The 22,097-nt window shown below is 57.4% G+C and overlaps 2 protein-coding genes and 1 long non-coding RNA gene across 17 annotated transcripts in view; 1 reads left to right on the top strand and 2 right to left on the bottom strand.

Moving 5' to 3' along the window:
• Nucleotides 1-2,407: 2,407 nt before the first annotated feature.
• On the bottom strand, nt 2,408-5,630 carry CCNP (cyclin P). Of its 4 annotated transcripts, none has more exons than XM_045047278.1 (6): nt 5,321-5,630; nt 5,028-5,228; nt 3,711-3,794; nt 3,472-3,627; nt 2,780-2,938; nt 2,409-2,703 (listed from the first exon to the last, which is right to left on the bottom strand). In XM_045047278.1, exons 1-6 carry the CDS (start codon nt 5,324-5,326, stop codon nt 2,464-2,466), a joined length of 846 nt encoding a protein of 281 aa, XP_044903213.1. In that variant the 5' UTR covers nt 5,327-5,630; the 3' UTR covers nt 2,409-2,463. The 4 variants fall into 4 exon arrangements, 3 of the variants coding, with proteins under 3 accessions (XP_044903214.1, XP_044903213.1, XP_044903212.1); XM_045047277.1 differs by having other exon boundaries at nt 2,419-2,703; nt 3,705-3,794; nt 5,321-5,624; XR_006590829.1 differs by having other exon boundaries at nt 2,572-2,703; nt 2,780-3,036; nt 3,705-3,794; nt 5,321-5,627.
• On the top strand, nt 2,896-4,686 carry LOC123382452. The gene is made up of 2 exons (XR_006590830.1): nt 2,896-3,567; nt 4,554-4,686. It is a non-coding gene; the product is annotated as an uncharacterized LOC123382452 (long non-coding RNA).
• A 3,550-nt stretch (nt 5,631-9,180) lies between the features above and the next one.
• The window catches only part of AKT2 (AKT serine/threonine kinase 2), a 51,849-nt gene continuing 38,932 nt past the window's right edge, over nt 9,181-22,097 (bottom strand). For 9 of the 12 annotated variants that reach the window (XM_045046067.1, XM_045046066.1, XM_045046077.1 and 6 more), the window contains 10 exons: nt 19,825-19,978; nt 19,280-19,411; nt 17,759-17,824; nt 16,642-16,752; nt 15,739-15,861; nt 14,153-14,281; nt 13,712-13,926; nt 13,148-13,235; nt 12,943-13,045; nt 9,181-11,745 (listed from right to left, as the gene is read on the bottom strand). In XM_045046067.1, coding sequence (XP_044902002.1) covers nt 11,612-11,745; nt 12,943-13,045; nt 13,148-13,235; nt 13,712-13,926; nt 14,153-14,281; nt 15,739-15,861; nt 16,642-16,752; nt 17,759-17,824; nt 19,280-19,411; nt 19,825-19,978 — 1,255 coding nt within the window. In that variant the 3' untranslated portion in view covers nt 9,181-11,611. Of the gene's footprint in view, nt 11,746-11,789; nt 11,969-12,942; nt 13,046-13,147; nt 13,236-13,711; nt 13,927-14,152; nt 14,282-15,738; nt 15,862-16,641; nt 16,753-17,758; nt 17,825-19,279; nt 19,412-19,824; nt 19,979-22,097 lie in introns of those variants that run through there. The other 3 variants (XM_045046075.1, XM_045046076.1, XM_023246057.2) reach the window with 3 other exon arrangements.

Raw genomic sequence — 22,097 nt, 5'->3', positions numbered from 1 at the left:
ACTGTCTGGGGAGGAGACACAGTGGGAAAGCAGACAAGGGACAGCCCGGAGTGAGCGGCACAATAATGCACAGAGAAGGAAGCATGTGAGAGGCTTTTGAGAGAAAAACAGGGTGAACAGGTGAGCGGGATGGTTGTTCTTCCACTCTCCTTAGCTGCTCACTTGGTGGTGGGACCTTGGCCAAGCTCCTTGATCCTCCTCCACCCTGCCTTCCTCCTGTGTGACCTGGGGATACTATGTGAGTGTATTTCAGAGTAGTTGTAGGGACTGAATTATGTTATGTAGGTAAAGCGCTTGGCGCAGGGCCTGGCACAGGAATGGGCAATTAACAACCCCTGTTTCTTATCACCCATGAGACTGTGAGGTGTATGATCTTAACAGCCTGGCCCCAGGGGCACCTGGCTGGCTCAGTCAAGAGCCTGGCCCCGAGTCAGCACCCACGTATAGTTGTTGAATGAATGAGTGAATGAATAATTTCGGGTACTGTATATATGCCCACCCTCCCCCACACCTGCAAGACCCTGGTTTGGGCCTCAGCTCCAAGCACCAAGCTTATATTTCCATTCTCCCCTCACCCTGCCACCGCACATCCTCTTTCTGGAGGCCACACAGCAGGTCCCACCCTATAGGTCCAAACCTGAACTCAGCACTTAAATATTTTCTGAGCACCTACTAAATAGCTAGGTGCCAGGGGCTCGGCAGAAACAAGGGACAAGCATACCTATCTCACAGTCCTGCTAGGATGTAGTGCTAACAATTTCCATAACACCTACCGTCAGGCACTGTCCTAAAGTTCTATGTACTTATTAACTCACATTCTCATCACACCTCTATGAGGCCAGTGCTGTAAATATACCCATTGACACTGTGGCACTTCAGGGGTTAAGTAAATCAGATCCTATTTATAGAACACTTGCTATCAAAGACCCATACTACCCCAGACTGATGACTCTCACAGGCCGGCATATTATGTGATGTGTTGGGCTTGTCCAACCACTAAAAAATAGTGAGTTTGTTGCTAACTTATAAACGTAGAGATACTTATGGAACCGTAGATGTTCAGCTACACTTGAACAAAATCTGAAAATCTGACAACATCGAGGTAGCATTCCTTGCGGCTGGGGCAGGTGTTCTCAGCTTCCCACAGCCCCCATCCCTCCCAGTTTCTTCTCAGCCTGAGACCAAGAGCCATTCAGATTGCAGCGTCTCTGTCCATTTATCTCCAGTAGGCGGTTACGCTTGGGATGCTAGTTTTAGGTCGCGGAGCCGCGCTTGCGGAAGGCCGCCAGTGCCCCCTGGCGGAGAGGTCCAGAATTCGCCTCGTATCTCCCAGCCGCCATTAAGAGACTTGGTAAAGAAGATCCAATCAGAAAAAATGAGAGGCCCGGAAAGTGACCAATCAAAAGCGAGAGAGGGGTCGGAATTCGACCAACGAGGACAGAGAGCGCTCAGAATAAAAAAAAACCTCTTTTATTGAACTGGGAGAAGGATAAACAAGGAGAGTCTTTTTTTGATGGGGTGTCCAGACTCAGGGAGGCCCGGGCTGGGGGCGGCGGAGCAAGCGGGCGGCGGCGAGGCTGGTGCCCTGGAGCTGGGGCCGCGCGTACTTGAGGAAGGTGGCTGCGCGGCCGGGCGCGGGGCCTCGGAGCGCGGCGCGGGCCATGCACGGCTCGAGCGGGCGCAGCTCCGCGGGGCTGCGGCGGGGAGACGGAGAAACTGAGGCGGGGGTAGGGGCAGCGGTGAAGACGACCTGTCCTCGGACCAATCAGGGGGTCTCGGGAGGTTGGCCTGGAGGGCGCCGAGGACGGGCAGACCCCCGATTCTCCCCCGCAGGACGAGGCCAGTGGAGAGCAGGAGGGGGGCTGAAGGTGGACAGACATCCAGCTCTACCCCGGAGGGTGAGGGGTAGAGGGACGGGCTGGGCGAAAAGAGGACTCACCCTGGCATCCAGTTAAATGGTTAATAGAGAGGTGGGGGGCGCCCCTCTGGACACCCCATTTGCGGCCAGAGGGGCAGCTGGGGGACTCGAGGTTGGCCAACCTCTCATTCTCAACCTTGGGACGCAGTTAGGATCTTCCGAGGCCAGGAAGATGCTCTATCTTCCACCCTGGGGCAAGGTTAAGAGTCCCCAAATCTAGACAAACACCTCATTCTCGGACACCCCCAGACTAGACAGGCACACCATTTTCTCACATCCAGAAAAATCAAGTCTGGGTGCACCCCCTCCCCTGGCTCCAAGGTCTCTCATTCTCTGAGACGGTAAAGACTGTGACCGGGAAGGGGCGCCTGGGTGCCTCGGTCGGCTGAGCGTCCGACTTCAGCTCAGGTCATGATCAGGTCAGCTTGTGAGTTTGAGCCCCGCGTCAGGGTCTGTGCTGGCAGCTTGGAGCCTGGAGCCTGCTTCGGATTCTGTGCCTCCCTCTCTCTCTGACCCAACCCACTCGCATTCTGTCTCTGTCTCTCTCAAAAATAAACATTAAAAAAAAAAATTTTTTTTTTTTTAAGTAAAAAAATAAAGACTGACCAGGAATGTAGGTCCCTGGAGCCATACCTGTAAAGCGCCGGCTCCAGGCCGGAGCCCGCCCCGTCGAGCAAGCGATGCGCCAGGCTCAGCGCCGCAGCTGCGCGCCGACCCGGCTCCCATCCCGCTGCCTCGGCCTCCAGCAGAGACAGCTCCAGAAAATAGGTGGCAAAGAGCGTCACCTGCCAAAGCCCCGGGGAGATGAGGCCACGCCCCAACCCCCGTACAAGCCACGCCCCTGCCCCCCTGGCCCCGCACCTGGGGGCTGCTCCCGGCCAGCGCGGCGAGGAGCCCGAGGCAGAGTAGCGGGCCCGGGTGGTGCAGCCGGAAATCCAAGCGGCTCAGGATGCGGCGCTCTGCGCGCAGGAGCTCGGCCCTCGAGAAGGAGCCAGCGCCCAGGAGGCAGAGGGAGGCACACTGCGGGTTGGGGGTGGGGTGGGGGAGAAGACGTGGGGGAGTCTTGGACCCCTGCCCTGCAGCGCTTCAGTCTCCGTTCTGGACCTCGATTTCCTAGTCTGTAAAGTGGGGCCATTGATTTGTTGTCTGGAAGCCATGGAGAGCACAGGCTTCAGAATCAGACCTGGGTTCGAGTCTTACTGTGTGACAAGGACATCACTGAAGCTCTGAGGCTCCGTTTCCTCGTCTATAAAACGGAAATAGTCCTCTCTACTTCACCAGGCAGCTCTGATAAGGCACCGGCTGGAACTACTCAAGGGCCACAACGACTGTTGTTCAAGACTGACTCCAAATCCCACCTGTTTGGGGCAAAATGTCCTTCCCTGGGCCTCAGTCTCCTCCTCCGGTAAAGGGACACCGTGGTAGCCCTGACCTCATACAGATATGCTGGGATTCCAAGAGTGAGTAAAGCGCTAGCTCGGCACACGGTAGGTGTTTCCTCTGTGACGAGGCGAGAGAGGCTTCCACCCTCCCAAGCCCCACTCCGGAAGTACCTCGGGAAGCACGCATTCCTCCATTTTGCAGGCCACGAAGAGGCAGGCCACGCCCAGCAGCTGCAGGCGCTGGAGGCGCACTCTGCCGGCGCGCAGGTAGGAATCGAGCAGGTGCACCGCCAGGTAGAGCGTGTCCCCCGCCAGGCCCAGGTACTCCTGGGGAGGGGCGTGAGTGACCACCGGGGATCTAGGCTGCGACGCCGGCCCAGCCCTGCCCCCTCCCGGATACGTACGTGCACCTGGATCAGCCAGTCCACCACGAGCGCGCGCATCTCCGGGGTCACCGCGCGGGGCAGGGCCCTCCGGGGCAGCGCGTGGCACACCTGGGGTTGGGCAGGGACAGCCTCACTCTCCACACCTGTGCTTCGGCTTCTCGCCTGAGCTCCAGCCCTAAGTGCAGCAGCCTCCTCGCACCGACTGGGGGAAGCGTGAGCGCCCCGCCGCCCACCCCCGAAACCGGCCTCCAGTCTTCTCCAAATGTGCCTCTATTCCTTGTCCCCGTTAGAGCCTTGGACTTTGTTCCGGACGCCTCCCTATCCACCTCTCCAGTCTGTAGCCCTCATGGCCACGGGTCCTCCTAAGCATCAACCCCTGGGTTTCCAGACCACTAGTGGTCACCAGCCCTCCACTCATTCTCAGATCCTCCCCCCCCCCCCAAGGGCCTTTCTAAAATACAAAACTGGCCAAGGAACTCCCCAGCTTAAAACCCTTTCATGGCTGCCAGGACCCTCAGGAGAAAACCCTAACTGCTTTCTGATTCTCAGGCACTGCCCCCGCCCCCCCGCCTCTGACCCCCCTCCCCCCAGTGCCAACACTGCCAACCTCTTCCCTTGTCTCCCCTCACAACCCACACTCCAGCTACACCAGCCTTCTCTAGCCCTAGACTATGCCAAGCTCATTCCCACCCCAGGGCATTTGCACGATCCTTCCCCAGCTCCCTGCATTGTCGATTCCTCAGCCCTTCAAACCTCAGCTCAGCTTTCCTACACAGAATTCTCCCTACACCCATTGCACTCCCTCTCGGTATTTTCAGTCTGGAGATAACCTGTTTCCTTGTGTGTTTTGTCTGTTTGCCTCCCTAGGCTGCTGGCACAAGGGCAGGGATTTCTCTCTGGATCACAGCTGTATCTCAGTTCCTAAAAGAGTCCCTGGCTGGGGAGAGACAACTCACAAGATGCTTCTTGAATAAATTCATCCCTGCGGTGTTTCTCCCGACAGTGCCTATCTTGCACAGGTATCTGCGGACTTACCGAGCCTGCACTTTGGTCTCGGGGGGCCTTTCTGCAATGACTGCCTACATCGGCTTGGCTGTCCACAATGACAGCAGACTATGTTGTTCATGACAGCATCCCCAGGGCCGGGAATATGCTCAAAAACATTTGGTAAGAAACCGCTAAGTGTTTGTAAGCGAATACATGTCAGAGACACGCGGGAGGGGCTGTGCACTAGCAAAGGAGGGGCTGCAGGCCGCCGGGCGTTCCGGAAGGCTCGTGGAGTGGGCCAGCCTGAGTCTCGTCAAACCCGCACCCCTCTGCTGCCGTCCGGGCCGCGCTCACCATGACTTCGGCGAAGATGTTCCCAGCGTACTCGCGCTCTCCCGCCAGTCCCAGCGCGCTCAGCGCCTCCGCCAGCCCGGGCGGCACGCAGGGCCCCGGGGGCGGCCGCGCCTGGCGTCCTGGAGACACGCTCGCGCCCTCGCGGTTGCTGTCGGGGACCGGGACGCTCGGAGGCTCGGGGTCGGGCGAGGCAGCGGGACCCTGCAGGAGAGAGGAGGGGTCTGGAGTCAGCGCCCCGGAGACAGTCCCGGGACGCGGAGAGGGGGGCGGTGACCCTAACCGCTGCCTCTCACCAGCATCCTCCAGGCTGGCGTCGAGATCCGAGCCCAGCGCCCACCTCTTCCCGCTGGAGCTGAGGACCTGTGGCGGGCGCTTTAAACGTGCCTGCACGCATGCGTGCCGAGCACCCGGGCAGGTGCAGAGGCAATGGCGAACGCCCCTCCAAACCTAAGGTCAGGCAGCTGGAGTCAAATCCTCTTCCTGCTACTAACTGTGTGATCGGGAACAGCCCCTCCGAGCCTCCCTTTCCTCAGCTGCAAAGTAGGGATTGTTTCCAAACGTGTAAGTGGTCAGTCTGGGCTGGCGCAGCCACCTCCTCGCTGCTCCCCGGTCCCCATCCCCTGTAGTCTGTCACCCCCATTCAGCCAGAAGGGATCCGGTGCACGCCCAAGTCAGATCCCACCCTGCCTCTGTTCACAACTCCACCGTGTCTCCCATCTCAATGGGAAAGTCCATGAGGTCCTATCTTGTCCTCCCCACCAGCCCCACCCACCTTGGAGCTCGTCTCCCAACCTCCCCCACCGGCCTCCTGGCTCGTTCTCACCCACACGAGGCACGCTCCTACCCCAGCACCTTCGCACTCGCTGTTCCCCTTGCCTGAAATGCGCTTCCCTCAGATCCCTCATTTAAGGTGTTGACTCAGATGTTACCTCCTCTGTGAAAAACGCCATCCTGAGAATTTCCTGTCTCCGTTCTTCACACTTGTTCTCTCGCGAGCACTTACCGCCTCATCTTAGTTACTCTCTCCTGACTAGGATGTGAACCCCATGAGTGCAAGGCTTGCCTTCTGTTTTGTTTTGTTTTGTTTTGATTGCTGTATTCCCAGTGCCTAGAACAGGGTTTGGCGCGTGGCAGGTCCTCAAGAAATAGTTGTTGGATGAGTAAGTGAACAGGCTGGATAGTGAACAGGCAAACAGTGGCTTGCAAGGACCTGATGAGGTGATGTTGGAGTGAAACCCGAAAGACGAGCCGGGAATGCAAAGGTGGGGTGCGTGGAGGACCGGAATATTCCAAGTGGTGGAAACAGCATGAGCAAAGGCACTGAGGCAGGAAAGGGATTGCTATTTTCAGGCACCGGAAGGGCAGAAAGCCTGGAAAAATGAGCAGAGAGAGGATTGTGAGATGCTGAACTAACAGCTTCCTGTCAGACTTACAATAAAACCCAAACCCCATACCTTGGCCACAAGACCCCTTCGGCCCACTGTTACCTCTCTAACCTCGTTTCCTTCCCCATCCCCCTCTATTCCCTTTGACGCACCCCCCCCCCCCGGCCTCTTCGTATTCCCCAAACACACCAGGCACCCGCCTGCCCCAGGGCCTTTGTACGTGTCGTTCCCTTTGCCTGAACACTTGGACAAAATCTAGGTATTTACATTTTCAGAGTATCTCTACTCAAGACACTAACTACAAAGGGCATGTAGTAACTTTACAGCAGAGAGCTGTGACAGACCCCACCTTCAGTCGTGGGACAGAATCTCATGTGCCTCTCGAGAAGGTGCACCGAGAAGGGCACATCATTTCTGAAAATCCCTGTCAAAGGTAGCTTGAATAGAACCGTGAGGAAACATTGGGCAACAAACTCTCAGTGGGGGACATTCTGTAAAGTGCCCCCGCAACTGAACGCAACATGGCAGTCGTTAGCCAGGTCATTTTTATTTTGCTGTGACCACTGGTCAAATCTGATAAAGATCTGAGAGAAGAGGGTTGTTTCAATATTAACTTCCTGACCTTGATAACTGAACTGTGGTCATGTAAGAGAACGTTCTTGTTTTAGGGCGGATATGTAAATATGAAGGGGAAGAAGGAGGGAATAATCATAAAATGTCACAGGAACCTGCATGAAGGGTAGATGAGAATTCCTTGCACTTTTTTTTTTTGAGTAGGCTTCATGTCCAGTGTGGGAGCCCAACATGGGGTCTGAACTCTCAATACTTGAGATCTAGCAAGACCTGAGCTGAGATCAAGAGTCAGACACTTGGGGGCACCTGGGTGGCTCAGTCGGTTAAGCGTCCCACTTTGGCTCAGATCATGATCTCACAGCTCATGAGTTCGAGCCCTGCGTCGGGCTCTGTGCTGACAGCTCAGAGCCTGGAGCCTCCTTCGGATTCGGTCTCCCTCTCTCTCTGCTCCTCTCCCACCCATGCTCTCTCTCTCTCTCCTTCAAAAATAAAAACATTAAAAAAAAAAAAAAAAGTCAGACACTTAACCAACTGAGCCACCCAGGTGCCCCTGTACTTTTTTTTTTTTTTAATGTTTATTTTTGACAGAGAGAGAGAAAGAGAGAGAGAGAGAGAGGGAGGGAGGGAGGGAGCATGAGCTGGGAAGAGAAAGAGGGAGACACAAAATTCCAAGCAGGCTCCAGGCTCTGAGCCATCAGCACAGAGCCTGATGCACGGCTTGAACCCACCAACTGTGAGATCATGACCTGAGCTGAAGTCAGACGCTCAACAACTGAGACACCCCATAAATAAATAAAATTTTGAAGTACATTTATGGGAAGTTGCAAAGACAGAAGAGTTCCCCTTAACAGCCCACACCTAGTTTTCCCTCAACATCTTAGCGTAGTACGTTTGTCACAACCATGAACCAATAGGGATAGCATCCTCATCAAGAGCACTTCCTGCCAACATGAGATACTCTGTTGATGCTGACCTTGATCACCTGGCTGATACAGTGTTTGTCAGGTTTCTCCACTGAGAAGTTGCCCCCCCCTCCTTCTATACCATCCACTTCGGAAGGAAGTCACTTTGCTCCCCCTCCTTGAAGGCACGGTACTTACAGAAATTCTACAGAAATGACCTGGAATTCTGTACACGTGTCTGTCTGCACCATTTACCATTTATCTCCATGCCAACTTGTTTATTGTGACTCTGGGTGTAACCCAGGACTGTGCTATTTTTGTTGCTCGAAGTACTTTCAACTTTGCCCAGTGGGAGCACTGTCCATCCGCTCCTGTATGCCTTCACATACCCCTAACAGTAAGGCTCTGCTTTGCAGGTTTTTTAAGTTTATTTATTTATTTGAGAGAGACAGAGACAGCGTGGGGGGGGGGGGGGAGGGGCAGAGACAGAGGGAGAGAGAATTCCAAGCAGGCTCCTCGCTGTCAGCCCAGAGCCCGATTTGGGGCTCGAACTCACGAACTTTGAAGTCACGACCTGAGCCAAAACCAAGAAAGAGACGCTTAACCGACTGAGCCACCCGGGCGCCCCTGCTTTTCTGGGGTTTGAGCAAGCCCTTACTTTGGGGCACTATGAGGGGCCCCAGGCCTAGAATCATTTTAGTACTATTTCTGAAAGTGTTCTTCTATGAGCCTGCAGTTACTTACAAAATAAAGTTAAAAATCTATAAATCACCACACATTTTCCGGAAAATTATCGGACAGGTGTTAAAATACAGCCACCCTGGAATGTGGGCCACAAAAGTGCCAGAAAGGTGGATCCTTAAGGTTTATTACAGCACTGTCAGTAGCAGCAAAACATCTGGAGACCGAGTAAATTGTCAACTGGGGGGGGGGGGTCTGGATCGGGTGAGGCATACCTGCCTCGTGAGAGGAGCCTCATGAAGCAAGGTCCCCAAAATGCAGAGGGAGAGACTCATTTCACCAGGGACCAGCCCACCCTAGTAATGTTCATGTGTCGGCAGGAGCGTTGGGAAAACGTGGCAGGCATAGCCCAGGGACTTGGCATTATTCACTGGGACAACACAACACCAAAGGGAAAGAGCCTTTTTATGGTGCCAACGAGAACGCCGGGAAGGGCATGCAGGGCCTGGGATCTGCGTGGATTTTCACTTTTTCTTCCTCGTACTTCGGTGTTGCTTGCATTATTCACTCTCACACACACACATGACAAAAGACAAAGTAATCCACTCAAAATTAAAATTTTCCAATTGGTAAAATTTTATTAAAACTCTTCCACCTGAAACTCCCTTTGGGAAAAAGTTCTACAGAAGGAAGCACCACTACATCTGGGGAATCTATGTTCGCCCGAGGGAAGTGTTCGCGAGCCTGTGGGCCCAGAGCCGGGGACCAGGGACCAGGGACTGCGAGGCGATCTATCGGACTGAGGTAGGCTCAGGATTTCCTTGGAGTGGGGCGGGGAGATGACGAGAGAAGGAACTGGCACCGGCTGCCTCCGGGGCCTTGACTGGAGGGAAAAGTAGAAGGCTCTCCTTTAGAAGCTTCTACTGCTGCTGGTCTTATGACCACCAGCACGTGCTTTTGTAATTAAATAAATAATAAAGTCCACGTGAAGTAAGAAACGGCCACGCCTTCCCGAGTCTAAACTGGCCCTGACTTTTCTCTGCTGCCCTCACTCAAGATCTCAAGGACTCCACGCGTGCGAAGCAGCCCTAACGCCTGGCGAAATCGGACACCAAATTCATCTGTGCCAGGGCAGCCCTGGTCCCAAGGTGCGGGAAGGGCGGTTCAAACTCGGGAACCACAGGTAAAGGGGACAAGCTCTCAGAGGGTCCCAGAGCTGGGGGAGGGCTGTGACCAAACCAGAGGCATCCATCTCGACTCCCATGCATACGCCAAGGATTCTGTGTTGGAATCGGGGGGCCTCGAGGCTCCCTGGTTTGGCATAAATGGGGAGAAGGGGACTGCATGCGATGCCCGGCCCTGGGACTCCAGGGTCACGTGAAGGGCGTCCACTGCCACACCTGCACTCCCGGGGCTCAGGGGCGCCTCGCACGCCCTCCCCTTTCAGAGCCAGCCAACCCCCCCCCCCCCCCCCCACTTTTAGCCCAGGCAGCTTCTGAAGACCGGGAATGGCCTCTGCCCGCCGGAGTCACAGCCCAGACCCGGGCAGCTTCCCAAAGTCCTCAGCGGCTCCCACCCGCAGCGGCACCCACGCGGAGGCCCAGCCACCCGCCCGCGCCCTGCCGCCCGAGGGGACACAGCTCCAGATGGCCAGGCCCCGGCACGGCAGACGGGTCCTCGGGGCAGGTCAGTGGGGCCGGGCTCTGCAGGCAAGTAACGGCCCAGGGCGGTGGGCCCCGGTCTGAAACGAGTGTCTTTATTGCTTGTACCGTACAAATGGGAGGAAGGGGGAAGGCCAGTGGGGAGGACAGAGAATTGTCAGATAAAGGACATACGCACACAGAAAGGAAAAAGACCCCCACCCACCCAAACCAACCCTCACCCCACCCTAGGATGTCTCTCTCGGAACTACCTAGTACAGGAGGTGGGGCAGGGAGATCAAAACCACAACTAAATTCCACACACCGAGAGATGTTGGGTGGTGGTGGGGGGATGGGAGGGAGAGCGGGCAGCAAATGGATCCCAGGTGTGGTCCTCCTGCTGGGCCAGCACCCCTCCCTCAGGGGATGAAATGCTCAGGCCCGGGGACAGGGCCCAAGCCCACACACACCACACACTCAAGGCCGAGACACGCTTGCCCTCACGCACACATACCCAACACACATGCACGCACACACACACACACACACACACACACACACACACACGCCCGTGTGCATCCACGTCCGGGATGCAGAGGGACATCCACAAACACACACAGTCTGAGGCACGTACCCCTGTGCCCACAGCACTGACACATGTTCACCTTAAGGCTGCAGAACGTGGGGCCCAGAGGCGGGGGGTAGAAAGGGGCCCGGGAGCCTCCCCTTCTCAGAGGCCCCCACCCCAGTACGTACCAGAGACCCCCCCCCACCCCACCCCCTCTTCGACCCCAGTCCATGGGGCCCAATACTGTCTTGGTGCGAGATGTGTAACAGCCGGGGCTGGCACCCCTCCGCCCCAGGCGGAAAGAAGGGGGTGATCCCAGCCCCCATCCTTGGAAAGAGCTGGGGCTGGGCCCGGGGTGCAGCGGGAGTTAAGGCCAGCTGGAAGGAAGCCCTGGTAAGGCACAGGACTGGGTGGCGGGGAGGCCAGTCCCCAAATGTTCCTCCTGCCTCATCCACAGGGTCAGGAGAGCAGCTTGGGAGGCTGGGGAAGGCGGGGCAAGGAGGCAGTGCCCATCCCCCAACCACACGAGGGAGCCCTGGACCCCCAATCCCGCACCTTCCAAAGGCCCCAGCCTGTCCCTAGACATTATTGCTTTTCTGCCCCTGTGGGATGAGGGGCTGGGCTGCCCGAGCCAGGCCGCTCTGAGCCTAACAGCAGGGCACGGAAGGCAGCACCGGGGCACTGTCCGCGGGGCATCATGTCCCACAAGGTGTCCCCTGAGGTGTCCCACGAGAAGGCGACCTCTGACAGAGGCAGACTGCCTGCAGGCGTCTGGCCAGAAATTCAGGCAGGACCCACAGCCCCACGCTTCGCCCCTCCCTGGGGCTCGTGTTGATTAAAAACCGGAATCCCTCCAGCGGAGAGTCTCCCAAAGCCTGGTCTGAGCACAGAGGTGAGGACAGGACAGGATCCTGGAGGCAGGGCCGCTGGGACCGCTGAGGTGAGTTTGGCAGAGGGCTGAAGAAGAAACTGGAAATGGGGGTGAGCAGGTGAGAGATGGGGATGCAAACAAAAAAGGCAAAAATAAAAAGTTTAAAAACAAGAGAAAAGCCCCCGGGCGGTGATGGCAGCCGTGCGTGTCCCGCGGCGGTGGTGGCAGCAGACGGCTCTGCTCACTCGCGGATGCTGGCTGAGTAGGAGAACTGGGGGAAGTGGGTCCGCTGGTCCAGTTCGAGGGAGCCCAGGCTGTCATCTGTGGGGGGCAGTGGGAGGTGGATCGGGGAGAACGGGCCTGCAGATGGCCCGGCACCCCGACCACACCCCCGGGAGCGGGCAAGGGGGCCATGGGGGCCCAGCCTCAGGAAGGGGTGCAGGTGGCGGGAACCCCCAGCCGGTGGGCCATCGGTGAGACCCTCCCCTCCGGCGCCACACTCTGGTCTAGCCTAGACCCTTGGCCCCCGCCGACCAGCCCCCACGCACAGCCAGAGGGGCTTCGGACGGCCCGGAGGCAACCCTGTCCCCCTCCTGCACAAAACCGCTCTGTCGCTCCCCATGAAGCAAGTTCCCACTCCTTCCAACGGCCCCCAAGGTCCTCTGACTCTGGCCCCATACCCCCTCTACCCCAGCTTCTGCAACACTCCATCCCGAGTGCCATTCCTTCAGCCAGGAACTTGGCTCAGCTGCCCGGCCCCCCCACCCCCCAGGAAGCCCCCCGCTGACTCGCAGGCCAGGTCAGGCATTTCCTCTGGGTTTCCCCAGTCCCTGGGTTTCTATACCCTCGACCTGACCACTCTGGGCTGTCACCCCACCAGGCCTGAAGCTCCCTCAAGGCAGGGCCCAGGGCCGTCTCAGTCACTGCTGTCCCCAGCACAGCCCAGCACTGGGTGGGTGAGAATCAACGAACCAATCCAGCCCCAGAGACGTGGGCAATTTGGGAAGACAATTATGAATGTGCCATCCCAACAGCGACAACTTCCTGTGTCTCCTGCCCAGACCCCTCCCCGCTGAGCTCTGGAATGTGCCGTGGCCAACGGCTCCTGGCGGCCCTCGCCGGGTGTAAAGGTGCACAGACCAACCAACAGCCAAAAGCCCTTCGAGCCAACCGCTGGCAAACTGCCCAGACACGGGGAGGGGGCCTACGAGCTTCCTCCCCGGAACCGGGTCAAGGGCAGACCCCACCCCTCCGTACCCAGCCAGGCCCACGGTGGGAGGGCCTCAGACACTCACAGCGGTCCGGGGGCGTGATTGTAATGGACTGGGCGGTGAACTCGTCGTCAAAGTACCTTGTGTCAACCTCAGAGGTGACCTGAGGTTTGAAGGGTGGCAGGAGCTGCGGAGGGAAGGAACCCAGACTCAGGACCCAGGGGATGGGAGGCCTTGGCCAAGATCACCCTCGAGGGGCACTGCAGGAGCGGGTGGGCGTGGGGCTCACCTTCTTCTGCACCACGTCCTGCCAGTTGACGCTGAGGAAGAACCTGTGCTCCATGACCTCCCTGGCATCGCTGGGCCCCCCGCCGAGCCTGGGCAGAGATGGCCATGAGTACCCGCCTCCCGGGCCAGCGGCTTCTGGGAGACGGGCCTTCAGCGCAGGCCCTGAGCGACCTCTAGTGATTCTGTCCTGGCCACAGACCACCATTCCACACAGGAGGAAACCATGGCTCAGGGAAGGGGCTCTCGGCCCTGGGTCACAGCCCCGGGGGATCCCGACCCGGGACTCCGAGTCCAGAACAGGAGCCGAGAGGGTGGCCTCGGCCACCCTCGGCCAGGCTCAGGGCTGCCGTGACCCTCAGCACACCCAAAGAACGAGGCAGTGCGGGCAGGGCGCGAAGGATGGCCTGGCCCCAAGCGAGTCCCCCCCAGGGCCCAAGCTGCGGGGACTAGTGGAGGCGCCGTGGCGATGACACACAGGCGTGCGCCTGTGGACCTGGCCGCCTCCGAGCGAGGGGACAGCGCAACAGGTAGCACTGGGCCGGGCGGGACAGACTCCAGCCCTCACCTCTGCTTGGGGTCCTTCTTAAGCAGCCCAGCAAGCAGGGACTTGGCCTCAGGGCTCAGTGTGCGTGGGAAACGGATCTCCTCCATGAGGATGAGCTCGAAGAGGCGCTCGTGGTCCTGGTTGTAGAAGGGCAGGCGGCCGCACATCATCTCGTACATGACCACGCCCAGCCCCCACCAGTCCACCGCGCGGCCGTAGTCGTTGTCCTCCAGCACCTGAGCAGGTGAGCGGGGAGGGGCGGTGAGGGGCCGGGCACACGCCTGCCGGGCAGCGGGGCTGGGAGGGACCCACGGAGGGACATGGCGCTGCCTGTGGCCACGGAGGGCCATCTAAGGAATCGCAGCACGGCCCTCACAGGGTCTGCGCTGGGGAAACCACACGGGTCCGAGGGCCTCTCCTCCCTTGGCCTCGCACGCCCCCGGGACCTCCAGCCTCAGGCACCTCGGGTGCCAGGTACTCGGGCGTCCCACAGAAGGTTTTCATGGTAGCCCCGTCACTGATGCCCTCTTTGCACAGTCCGAAGTCAGTGATCTTGATGTGGCCATCTTTGTCCAGCATGAGGTTTTCCAGCTGTAGGAAAAGTCAACGTATCAGGGACGCGTCTTCCCAGGGTTTCCCACCACCGCTCCTGAACCCCACACGCCCTGGCCATTCCCGCGGAGAGCTGTGGCCTGGGGTGGTAGCTGTCGTGCCAGGGGCTCCAGGCCGGGCACCGGGCACACCCCTAGCACAAAGTCAAGCCCGTGAGGCTCAGAGGGAGGCCAGCCCCCAAGGGCAGCTGGAAAAAAGCCAGGCAGAGAGAGACGGGAGCCGGGCTCTGCCCACCGGCTCCCCACAGCCTGGGCTGCAGCGTCCAACTCTCTGAGCAATGCCAGCTTTCTTCCTCCACTTCTTTTCAGTAGGCTCCACACCCAACGTGGGGCTTAAACCCACCACCCCAAGATCAAGAGTCACATGTTCTACCGACTGAGCCAGCCAGGCGCCCCTCTTCCTCGACTTTTAACCAAACTTAACACAAATGGGCAATTTAGTGGGCTTCTGTGTAACCTCTACCAGGCCAAGGGAGAACGTTACCAAGACCCCTAGAACCCTCTAGGGGCCCCTTGCCTGTTATTAACCATCCCCTCAGCTGAGGAAGAACTTTACTCCTTTGCTTTTCTTTAGTTTCCCCACCTACGCATGCACCGTATGTTTAAACAACACAGATCTGGGGTGCCTGGGTGGCTCAGTCGGTTAAGCGTCCGACTCCGGCTCAGGTCATGATCTCGCGGTCCGTGAGTTCGAGCCCCGCATCGGGCTCTGTGTCGACGGCCCGGAGCCTGGAGCCTGCTTCGGATTCTGGGTCTCCCCCTCTCTCTGCCCCACCCCTGCTCATGCTCTGTGTCTCTCTGTCTCTCAATAATAAATAAATGTTGAAAAAATGATAAAAAAATAAAAATAAATAAATAACACAGGTTTGTACGGTCTGTCCTGGCTTCCCCTCAACGTGAGCCCGTGAGGGGTGCAGCACGGCTGCAGGGCTGCGGTTCACTCAGTGACTGCTGCGCAAAGCCCGACCGCGGGGCGCCACCGCAGTGCGTTCTAGCCGTTCTCCGACAGCGGACGCCCGGGTGGCTTCCAGCTCGGGGCGAGCGTGAACAGCGCTGCCGGCAGTGTGCGCGCATCCGTGCTCGGTTCCCACCGTGCATAAACCTGGGGCAAAACGGCTGGCTCACGGGGACGTGTCCACTCGGCTTTGGTGGATTCGGCCAAACTATCTCCTGCGGTGCTTGTACTGATATTACCTCCACCCCCATCCCTCCCCATTCCCCGCACAGAGGGGTGTGTCCACCAGAGGCTGAGAGAGGCCTGCGGGACCTTAGTGTGGGACAGCCAGCCGGGGCCTAGGCCAGAGGGTGAGTGGACTCGGGAACACCCCCAAGTCAGAGCCTCCCTGGAGGGGGAAGTGTGGGCCTGAGGGCACAGGCCCGGCCTCCCCGGTGCGAGCCCCACAGGTGCCACAGGCCAGGAGGCAACCGCACACTCACCTTGATGTCGCGGTACACCACGTCCCGCGAATGCAAATACTCAAGGGCAGAGACGATCTCTGCACCATAGAAGCGGGCTCGCTCCTCCGTGAAGACTCGTTCCCGGGACAGGTGGAAAAACAGCTGCCAGCGGAGGAAGGAGCAAAAAGTCAGATATCGGCCCAGAGGAGCAAGAAATAGGACCCTGCCCCTTGGCCCCCAACACCGAGCCCAGTGACACGGTGACACCTAGTCCACGAACCCGCAAGTGACGGCAAGAAGAACCGAACCAAGCGAGAGACAGTGAGCAGGGAAGAACTCACGTGAGTAAACGGAGTGAGGCACGAAGGACGAAGGACAGCCAGGAGATGCCAAGGGGAGAGTGAGTGGGGACAGCATGAGGGGACAGGTGAGGGAGGGAGGGGGGTACAGCAAGAAAGCACAGGAACACGAGTCATGAGCAAGTGACAATAAGCTGCGGACCGGTGGGACAGATGAAGCCAACAACGCGGAGCCGGTGAGTGACGCCACATGCAGAAGGCAGGGTGCGGGGGCCGAGGGGCAGGTGGCAGCCGGGCCTGAGCAGCCCAGTCACAACGAGTGGCGGACTCTTCCTGTCAGAACACGGGGGAAGGCGGAGCGCTGGCAGGCCCTGCCCCGCACACACTTTCTCGGCAGCCGTTAAGGACGCCCTCTGCCGTCTGGCCGCCCCCCTTCCCGCAGCCTCTCCAGGCCTCTCTGGGCCTGCGCGTGCCCCCTGCCCACTGACTCGCTAGCTGTGTGAACTTGGGCCAAGCCGCCTGACCTGAGCTTTAGTTTCCTCGCCTGTGAAATGGAGATGGTGACGCCTGCCTCGAGGACGAGGGGCCATCCAGCCAGGCCCCCTCTGCCCCCTCTACGACTGCCCTCTGCCTCCCACGATACCTGGGAAGGAGACGTGGGAACACTGACGCGGGCCACGCTCACCTCACCACCGTTGGCGTATTCCATCACGAAGCACAGGCGGTCGTGGGTCTGGAAGGCATACTTCAGTGCCTGGGGAGGGGGGTGGGGGGCAGGAAGGCGGCCAGGGTGGGAGTGGGAAGAAGGCAGGCTCTCCGCGGACTCTGCAGGCACGCTCCCCACCCCGGCAGCCGGGGCTCAAACATCAGCTTCCCCTTTTGGGGTGTGTGAGCGAGCTTGTGGCTCTGAGGGCAGGGAAAGGGTTACTGGGCTGAAGGAGGCTGTCCTCAGCCTTCAGCTAAGCTTCTGAGAGGTGCGGCCAGGGAGATACCCAGTTCTGCGCAACCAGGGCCACTTTACCCCTCTTCTCCACAGTCAGGGTATAGGTCTGCTGGCTGGAAGCAGGCAGTGGCCTGGGAGCCAACCCCAAAGACAGGATGGACAAATGATGTGCCAGTAAACAGCAGTTCTCAAACTACGCTCTAAGAAGCCCAACAGAAAGTTCCTTAGAGGACCCCGAGTGACCCCTCTGCTCATGACAAGTCTAACTATTCTCTGTCTTCTACATCAAAGTACCTTGTAAAAGTATGAACGGTGTCGTGGTTTACTAGGACACTGGACAACAGCTGAGCTAAAGAAATGACCCATCCCATAAGCCATCCTGTATGTGATCCATTTAACTGATGGCTGCTGGCCTTGATGGGAGCCTGTAGCCCAAAAAGGCATCTCCTCAGACCAAGCTGACAAGCAGCACCAGAATTCATGTCCTTCTAGAATTACATTTAAAAACAGGAACAAAAAAATAACGTTCCCACTTCGACCAGCTGGGCTAAATGCCTCTAACTCATCGAGTGGCCATGCTCTCCCGGAACCATCTTGTAATGTGGTATCATCAGCTGGCTGAAGCCACGAAGCCACCATCTGTGAAGAAGGTGCCACCCCCGGGGTTTGATTCAGGTCATTTGGGGGAGCCCAACAACACCCAGCCCTGGCCACCTGGCTGACACTAAGTCCGTGCTTCATGGCGGCAGGGTTGGGCTCTTTTCCCACATGGCGCACGCAGAGGCCAGGCCCCGCCTGAGAGGGAAATACCACTCACAGTGAGGAATGGGTGCCTGGTGTTCTGAAGGACCCGGCTCTCGGTGACCGTGTGGGCAACTTCATCCTGCAGACAGAGGCTGCGTGAGGGGCTGGGGGGCAACACCACACCTGCCCCCCCGACCCCCGGCCCAACCTGAGGGAGGGGGGAGCAATGCTTTGGTGAAATGCAGTTCTAGTCCTAAACACACACCGAATGGCATGGCGGGAGTGGAATGTTACCATCCTCCGGCCACAAGGAAACGACGGCCCCAGACAAGGCCAATCAATCAGTGGCTCAATCTCAAAGCTATGAGGTGAGAAGTCGCTGGGGACTTTACGAAGGAGGTGACAGACTGCCAATGTTAAAATTAACACCCCTAAGGAGGGACAAGCAGGCATTGTAAGACTCCTGAGGTGATGCCACAGGCAGTGGGAATCCCCACGTATAAATGTTCTTGCTGAAAGAGGGAAGTGGATCTAATCAGGATTCCACCCGCCGCAACGTGTGGTCCCCATAGCGGCTGGCAGCCTGTCGCCTAGGAACTTGGGGAAATGCAGATTCTCAGGCCCCTCCCAGACACTTGGGGGTGGGCCCAGCACCTGCTTTGCAGGCCCCCTGGGGCCACTCTAACATGGGCTCAAGTTTGGTTTCTAAACACACAGCAGTCACCCGAGCTGCTAAAAATCCTGACCTGCCTGCGGTTCCCAGACACTGGCTCTTCCCGGGGCAGGGGTTGGTGAGTCTGTCCCTAGGGAACACTTGATAATAATGTCTAAAGACATTTTTGATTGTCACAACTGGGGGGAGGGGGTGCTACTGGCTTTAGGGGTGAAGGCCAGGGTGTGGCGACTCATCCTACAGTACACAGGACAGCCCCACAGCAGAGAATGATCTGGCCCCAAAGGCCAACAGTGCCGAAGCTGTGGAAGCCTGCCTTGGACCAGGCACATAGGGGGCTGTTCGTTTTGCTGGGGTGAGATCGTTGTTCCGTTATAGTCTTTATGATCTTCATCTGTTAAAGACACATACCTAAGTATCTCTGGGTGAAACCATATGACATCTAGAACATGCCTTTAAGATACTCCAGGACAAAAAGGAGGGCAGAGCTAATAAAACAAGACGGGCCAAATGTTGACAATTGTGGAAGCTGGAGGCTGGCTACATGGGAGTCCACAGTATTTATTTTTCTTCTAAAAATTTTGTGCATGTCAGGAATTTTCCATTTTAAAAACTTATTTAAAGAAGGGAAAAAAAAAGAAGAGAATTCCATTCTGGCCCAGCCTCCTAGTGAGAGGCCCTGAGCCAAGCCCCGACCCTCACGGCCTCCCCACAAGCCCTTCATGCCCCAAGAGACCTGCCTGCAGGCCCTGATGACGCCTGCGGAGTGAAGCCCTGTCACACTCCCCACCTTAGTCCTCCAGGTGCCCAGAAGGTGGGGTGGGGTGGGCCTCAGGCTCCCCGAAGGCACAGGCGAGCGTGCTGCCCAGTGCGCACTCCCCACCGCAGAGGCCAGCCAGAAGTAGCCCTGGGAGCGCCCACCTTGGCAATGATAACTTCCTTCCGCAGGATCTTCATGGCGTAGTAGCGGCCGCTGGCTTTCTCCCGCACTAGAATCACTTTGCCAAAGGTGCCCTTGCCCAGAAGTTTGAGATAGTCGAAGTCATTCATGGTCTGCCCAGGAGGGGGAGAGAGTGGGGCAGTCGGTGCTTGGCACGTGGCCCACGGGAAGACATTTTAACAAAGAGAAAGGAAACATCGAAGGACGCTGTTGCCAAAACGCTCTGGCGGGAGCAGGAAGGGAGGCTCTGGGCAGTGACTATTTGCTGTGAAGTGGCCTTCAGCCTGGCTCTCCCAGGCAGGGGACCCCGGGAGGCTCGGATGTGGGGGCAGACAGGTCTTCACAACCTCCCGTGATGTGGCTGCCCCTCACCCCAAGTGCACCCATGTAGGCCCATCCCACAGGGCAGTCAGGACACATCCCCGGCTACGCTTTTGCACACACCGTGTGGAAACCAGGGGAGGCAGGGCCAGTGTTGTGCGGGGAGGGGTACTCACAGCCTGGCCACCGGCCCCCCAGCACTTACCACCTTGGCCCGAGCCTTGCTAACTGCCACTTCCATCTCCTCGGCCGCAGAAGGGTCACTGGGGGAGCCACACTTATAGTCCATGGGGTCCTCACCTGGGCCCCGCTGCTTAAGGCTGTTGGCAACCATCTGAATGGCCCGCATCCACTCCTCCCTGTGTGGGGACACATCCAAAGAGCTGTGAATCCTGGGAGCCTGGGCAGGAAGGACTGAGCCCCTACCTCTCCAGTGGGAGCAAATAATCAAACGTCCTGGAAATTTCTTTCTTCTTTTCTTTTTTTTTTTTTTTAATTTTTAACGTTTATTCATTTCTGAGAAACAAGAGAGAGAGCACGAGCAGGGAAGGGGCAGAGAGAGGGAGACACAGAATCCGAAGCGGGCTCCAGGCTCCGAACTGTCAGCACAGAGCCTGACACGGGGCTCGAAATCACAAACTGCGAGATCATGACCTGAGCTGAAGTCGGACGCTCAATCGACTGAGCCACCCGAGGCGTGCCAAAAGCCCTGGAAATTTCTGACGAGATCTGTCTGAGCCAAGGGAAGCTGATGGAACAGGACTGCAATTTTGCAGATTTTCTGGCTGCAGAGGGTAAGAGAGGCCGAGAACGGAATAAGGACAGAGACCATCTATGTCCCGGGAGTGGCCTGGCCCGAGCACCACTGGAAGTCAGGCAGCAATTAAATGACCAAAGAAGGAGACCACCTTTCTTCACAGCCGCCTTGAATGAACCACCACCCTGAGCCTGGGATAAGAGAGAGACAGTGCTCCTAGGGATTCCTCCAGAACAACCTCAAGCACAATGTTTTGTAAAAGCGAACCAGGAGTAAGAGGAAGAATTCATTGGCTAAAGAAAGCTGAAGATCTCATAAGGCAAGATCCCTGGAGGGGGTTGTCCGCCAGGAGGGCGCAGGGACAGAGGTTCCTGGCGGGGCAGGGACGCAGAACAGAAGGTTGCGGACCGGGAAGCAGGTCCCAGCAAAAGGGAGCTTGGTTTGAGAGTAACTATTTCTGTAACTCATGATTTAGAATTTGTTCGGAAATAACCTTCTTTTGATACCTACTTTCTGTCTCTAGAAAGGGAAAATATATCTAGGGAAAAAAAGTAAAAATGACCAGAGACCACAAAAAAGAAACCAGGAGGCTGAAAGATACATTTCCGTACCCCTCCCATTTCTGAACCCACCACACAGTTTCAGGTGGTTCGACCCAATAGAAGTTGAACCCCCTATGGATTTTGCTTATGTCTACAAAACAGCCACATGAATAGGGAGAAAAGCATAATGTTCACAAAGAATGAGAAAACTCAAACAGCACAAAGAGGCAACCTCCCAAATTACAGCAATTTAATAAGCCTCAATGCAGGACGCCTGGGTGGCGCAGTCGTTTAAGTGTCCAACTCTTGATCTGGGCTTGGGTCATGATCTCAGTTTGTGAATCTGAGCCCTGCATTGGGCTCTGTCTGAGCTGACGGCGCGGAGCCTGTTCGGGGTTCTGTCTCTCCTTCTCTCTGCCCCTCCCCTGCTTGTGTGCGCTCTTGCTCTCTCTCAAGATAAATCAATAAACTGAAAAAAAATTTTTTAGGGGCTCCTGGGTGGCTCAGTCGGTTAAGCGTCTGACTCTGGCTCAGGTCATGATCTCACGGTTTGTGAGTTCGAGGCCCGCGTCGGGCTCTATGCTGACAGCTCAGAGCCTGGAGCCTTCTTCGGATTCTGTGTCTCGCTCTCTCTCTGCCCCTCCCCTGCTCACGCTCTGTCTCTGTCCCAAAAATAAAACATTAAAAAAGCATTTTTTAAAAAAAAAGAAAAAAAATTTTAGATAAGCCTCAGTGAGATCAGCCAGTCAGCCACACATCGTTCAGAATCACCCCCAGCCCCAGGCAGCAGGTGAAACTGTTCCTGCACACCCGAGGCACCGAGGCCCCTGGCCAGTGTCACGCACAGTGCAAGTGGCCTGAGAAGTTGGAACCACCTTGCTGGGCTGCACTCAGTCTCTGCTTCCTCACATACTGACAGCCCCCAGCGACTACAGTCCACCAGTCCTGTGGCACCAATGTCCCCAGGTTCTGACGCTGCTGGAATCCGGGTGCATCTTAGTCGGTGGCCTATCTCAATTTAGGTGGGCACTGCTTTTGCTTGGTATTCTATAAAGACCCAGTGTGTCTCTGGGTGACGGCACCTGGGACCGAATGGAGTGTGGCAGCAATACTGTGCTCGCCAGCTGGCCAGCCGTTGGGAGCTGCAGAGAACGCACATGAAACATCTATGCAAGGAGA

The sequence above is a fragment of the Felis catus genome, chromosome E2 (assembly GCF_018350175.1).
Source record: "Felis catus isolate Fca126 chromosome E2, F.catus_Fca126_mat1.0, whole genome shotgun sequence".
NCBI lineage: Eukaryota > Metazoa > Chordata > Mammalia > Carnivora > Felidae > Felis > Felis catus.
This window is presented reverse-complemented; position numbering and strand designations above follow the sequence as displayed.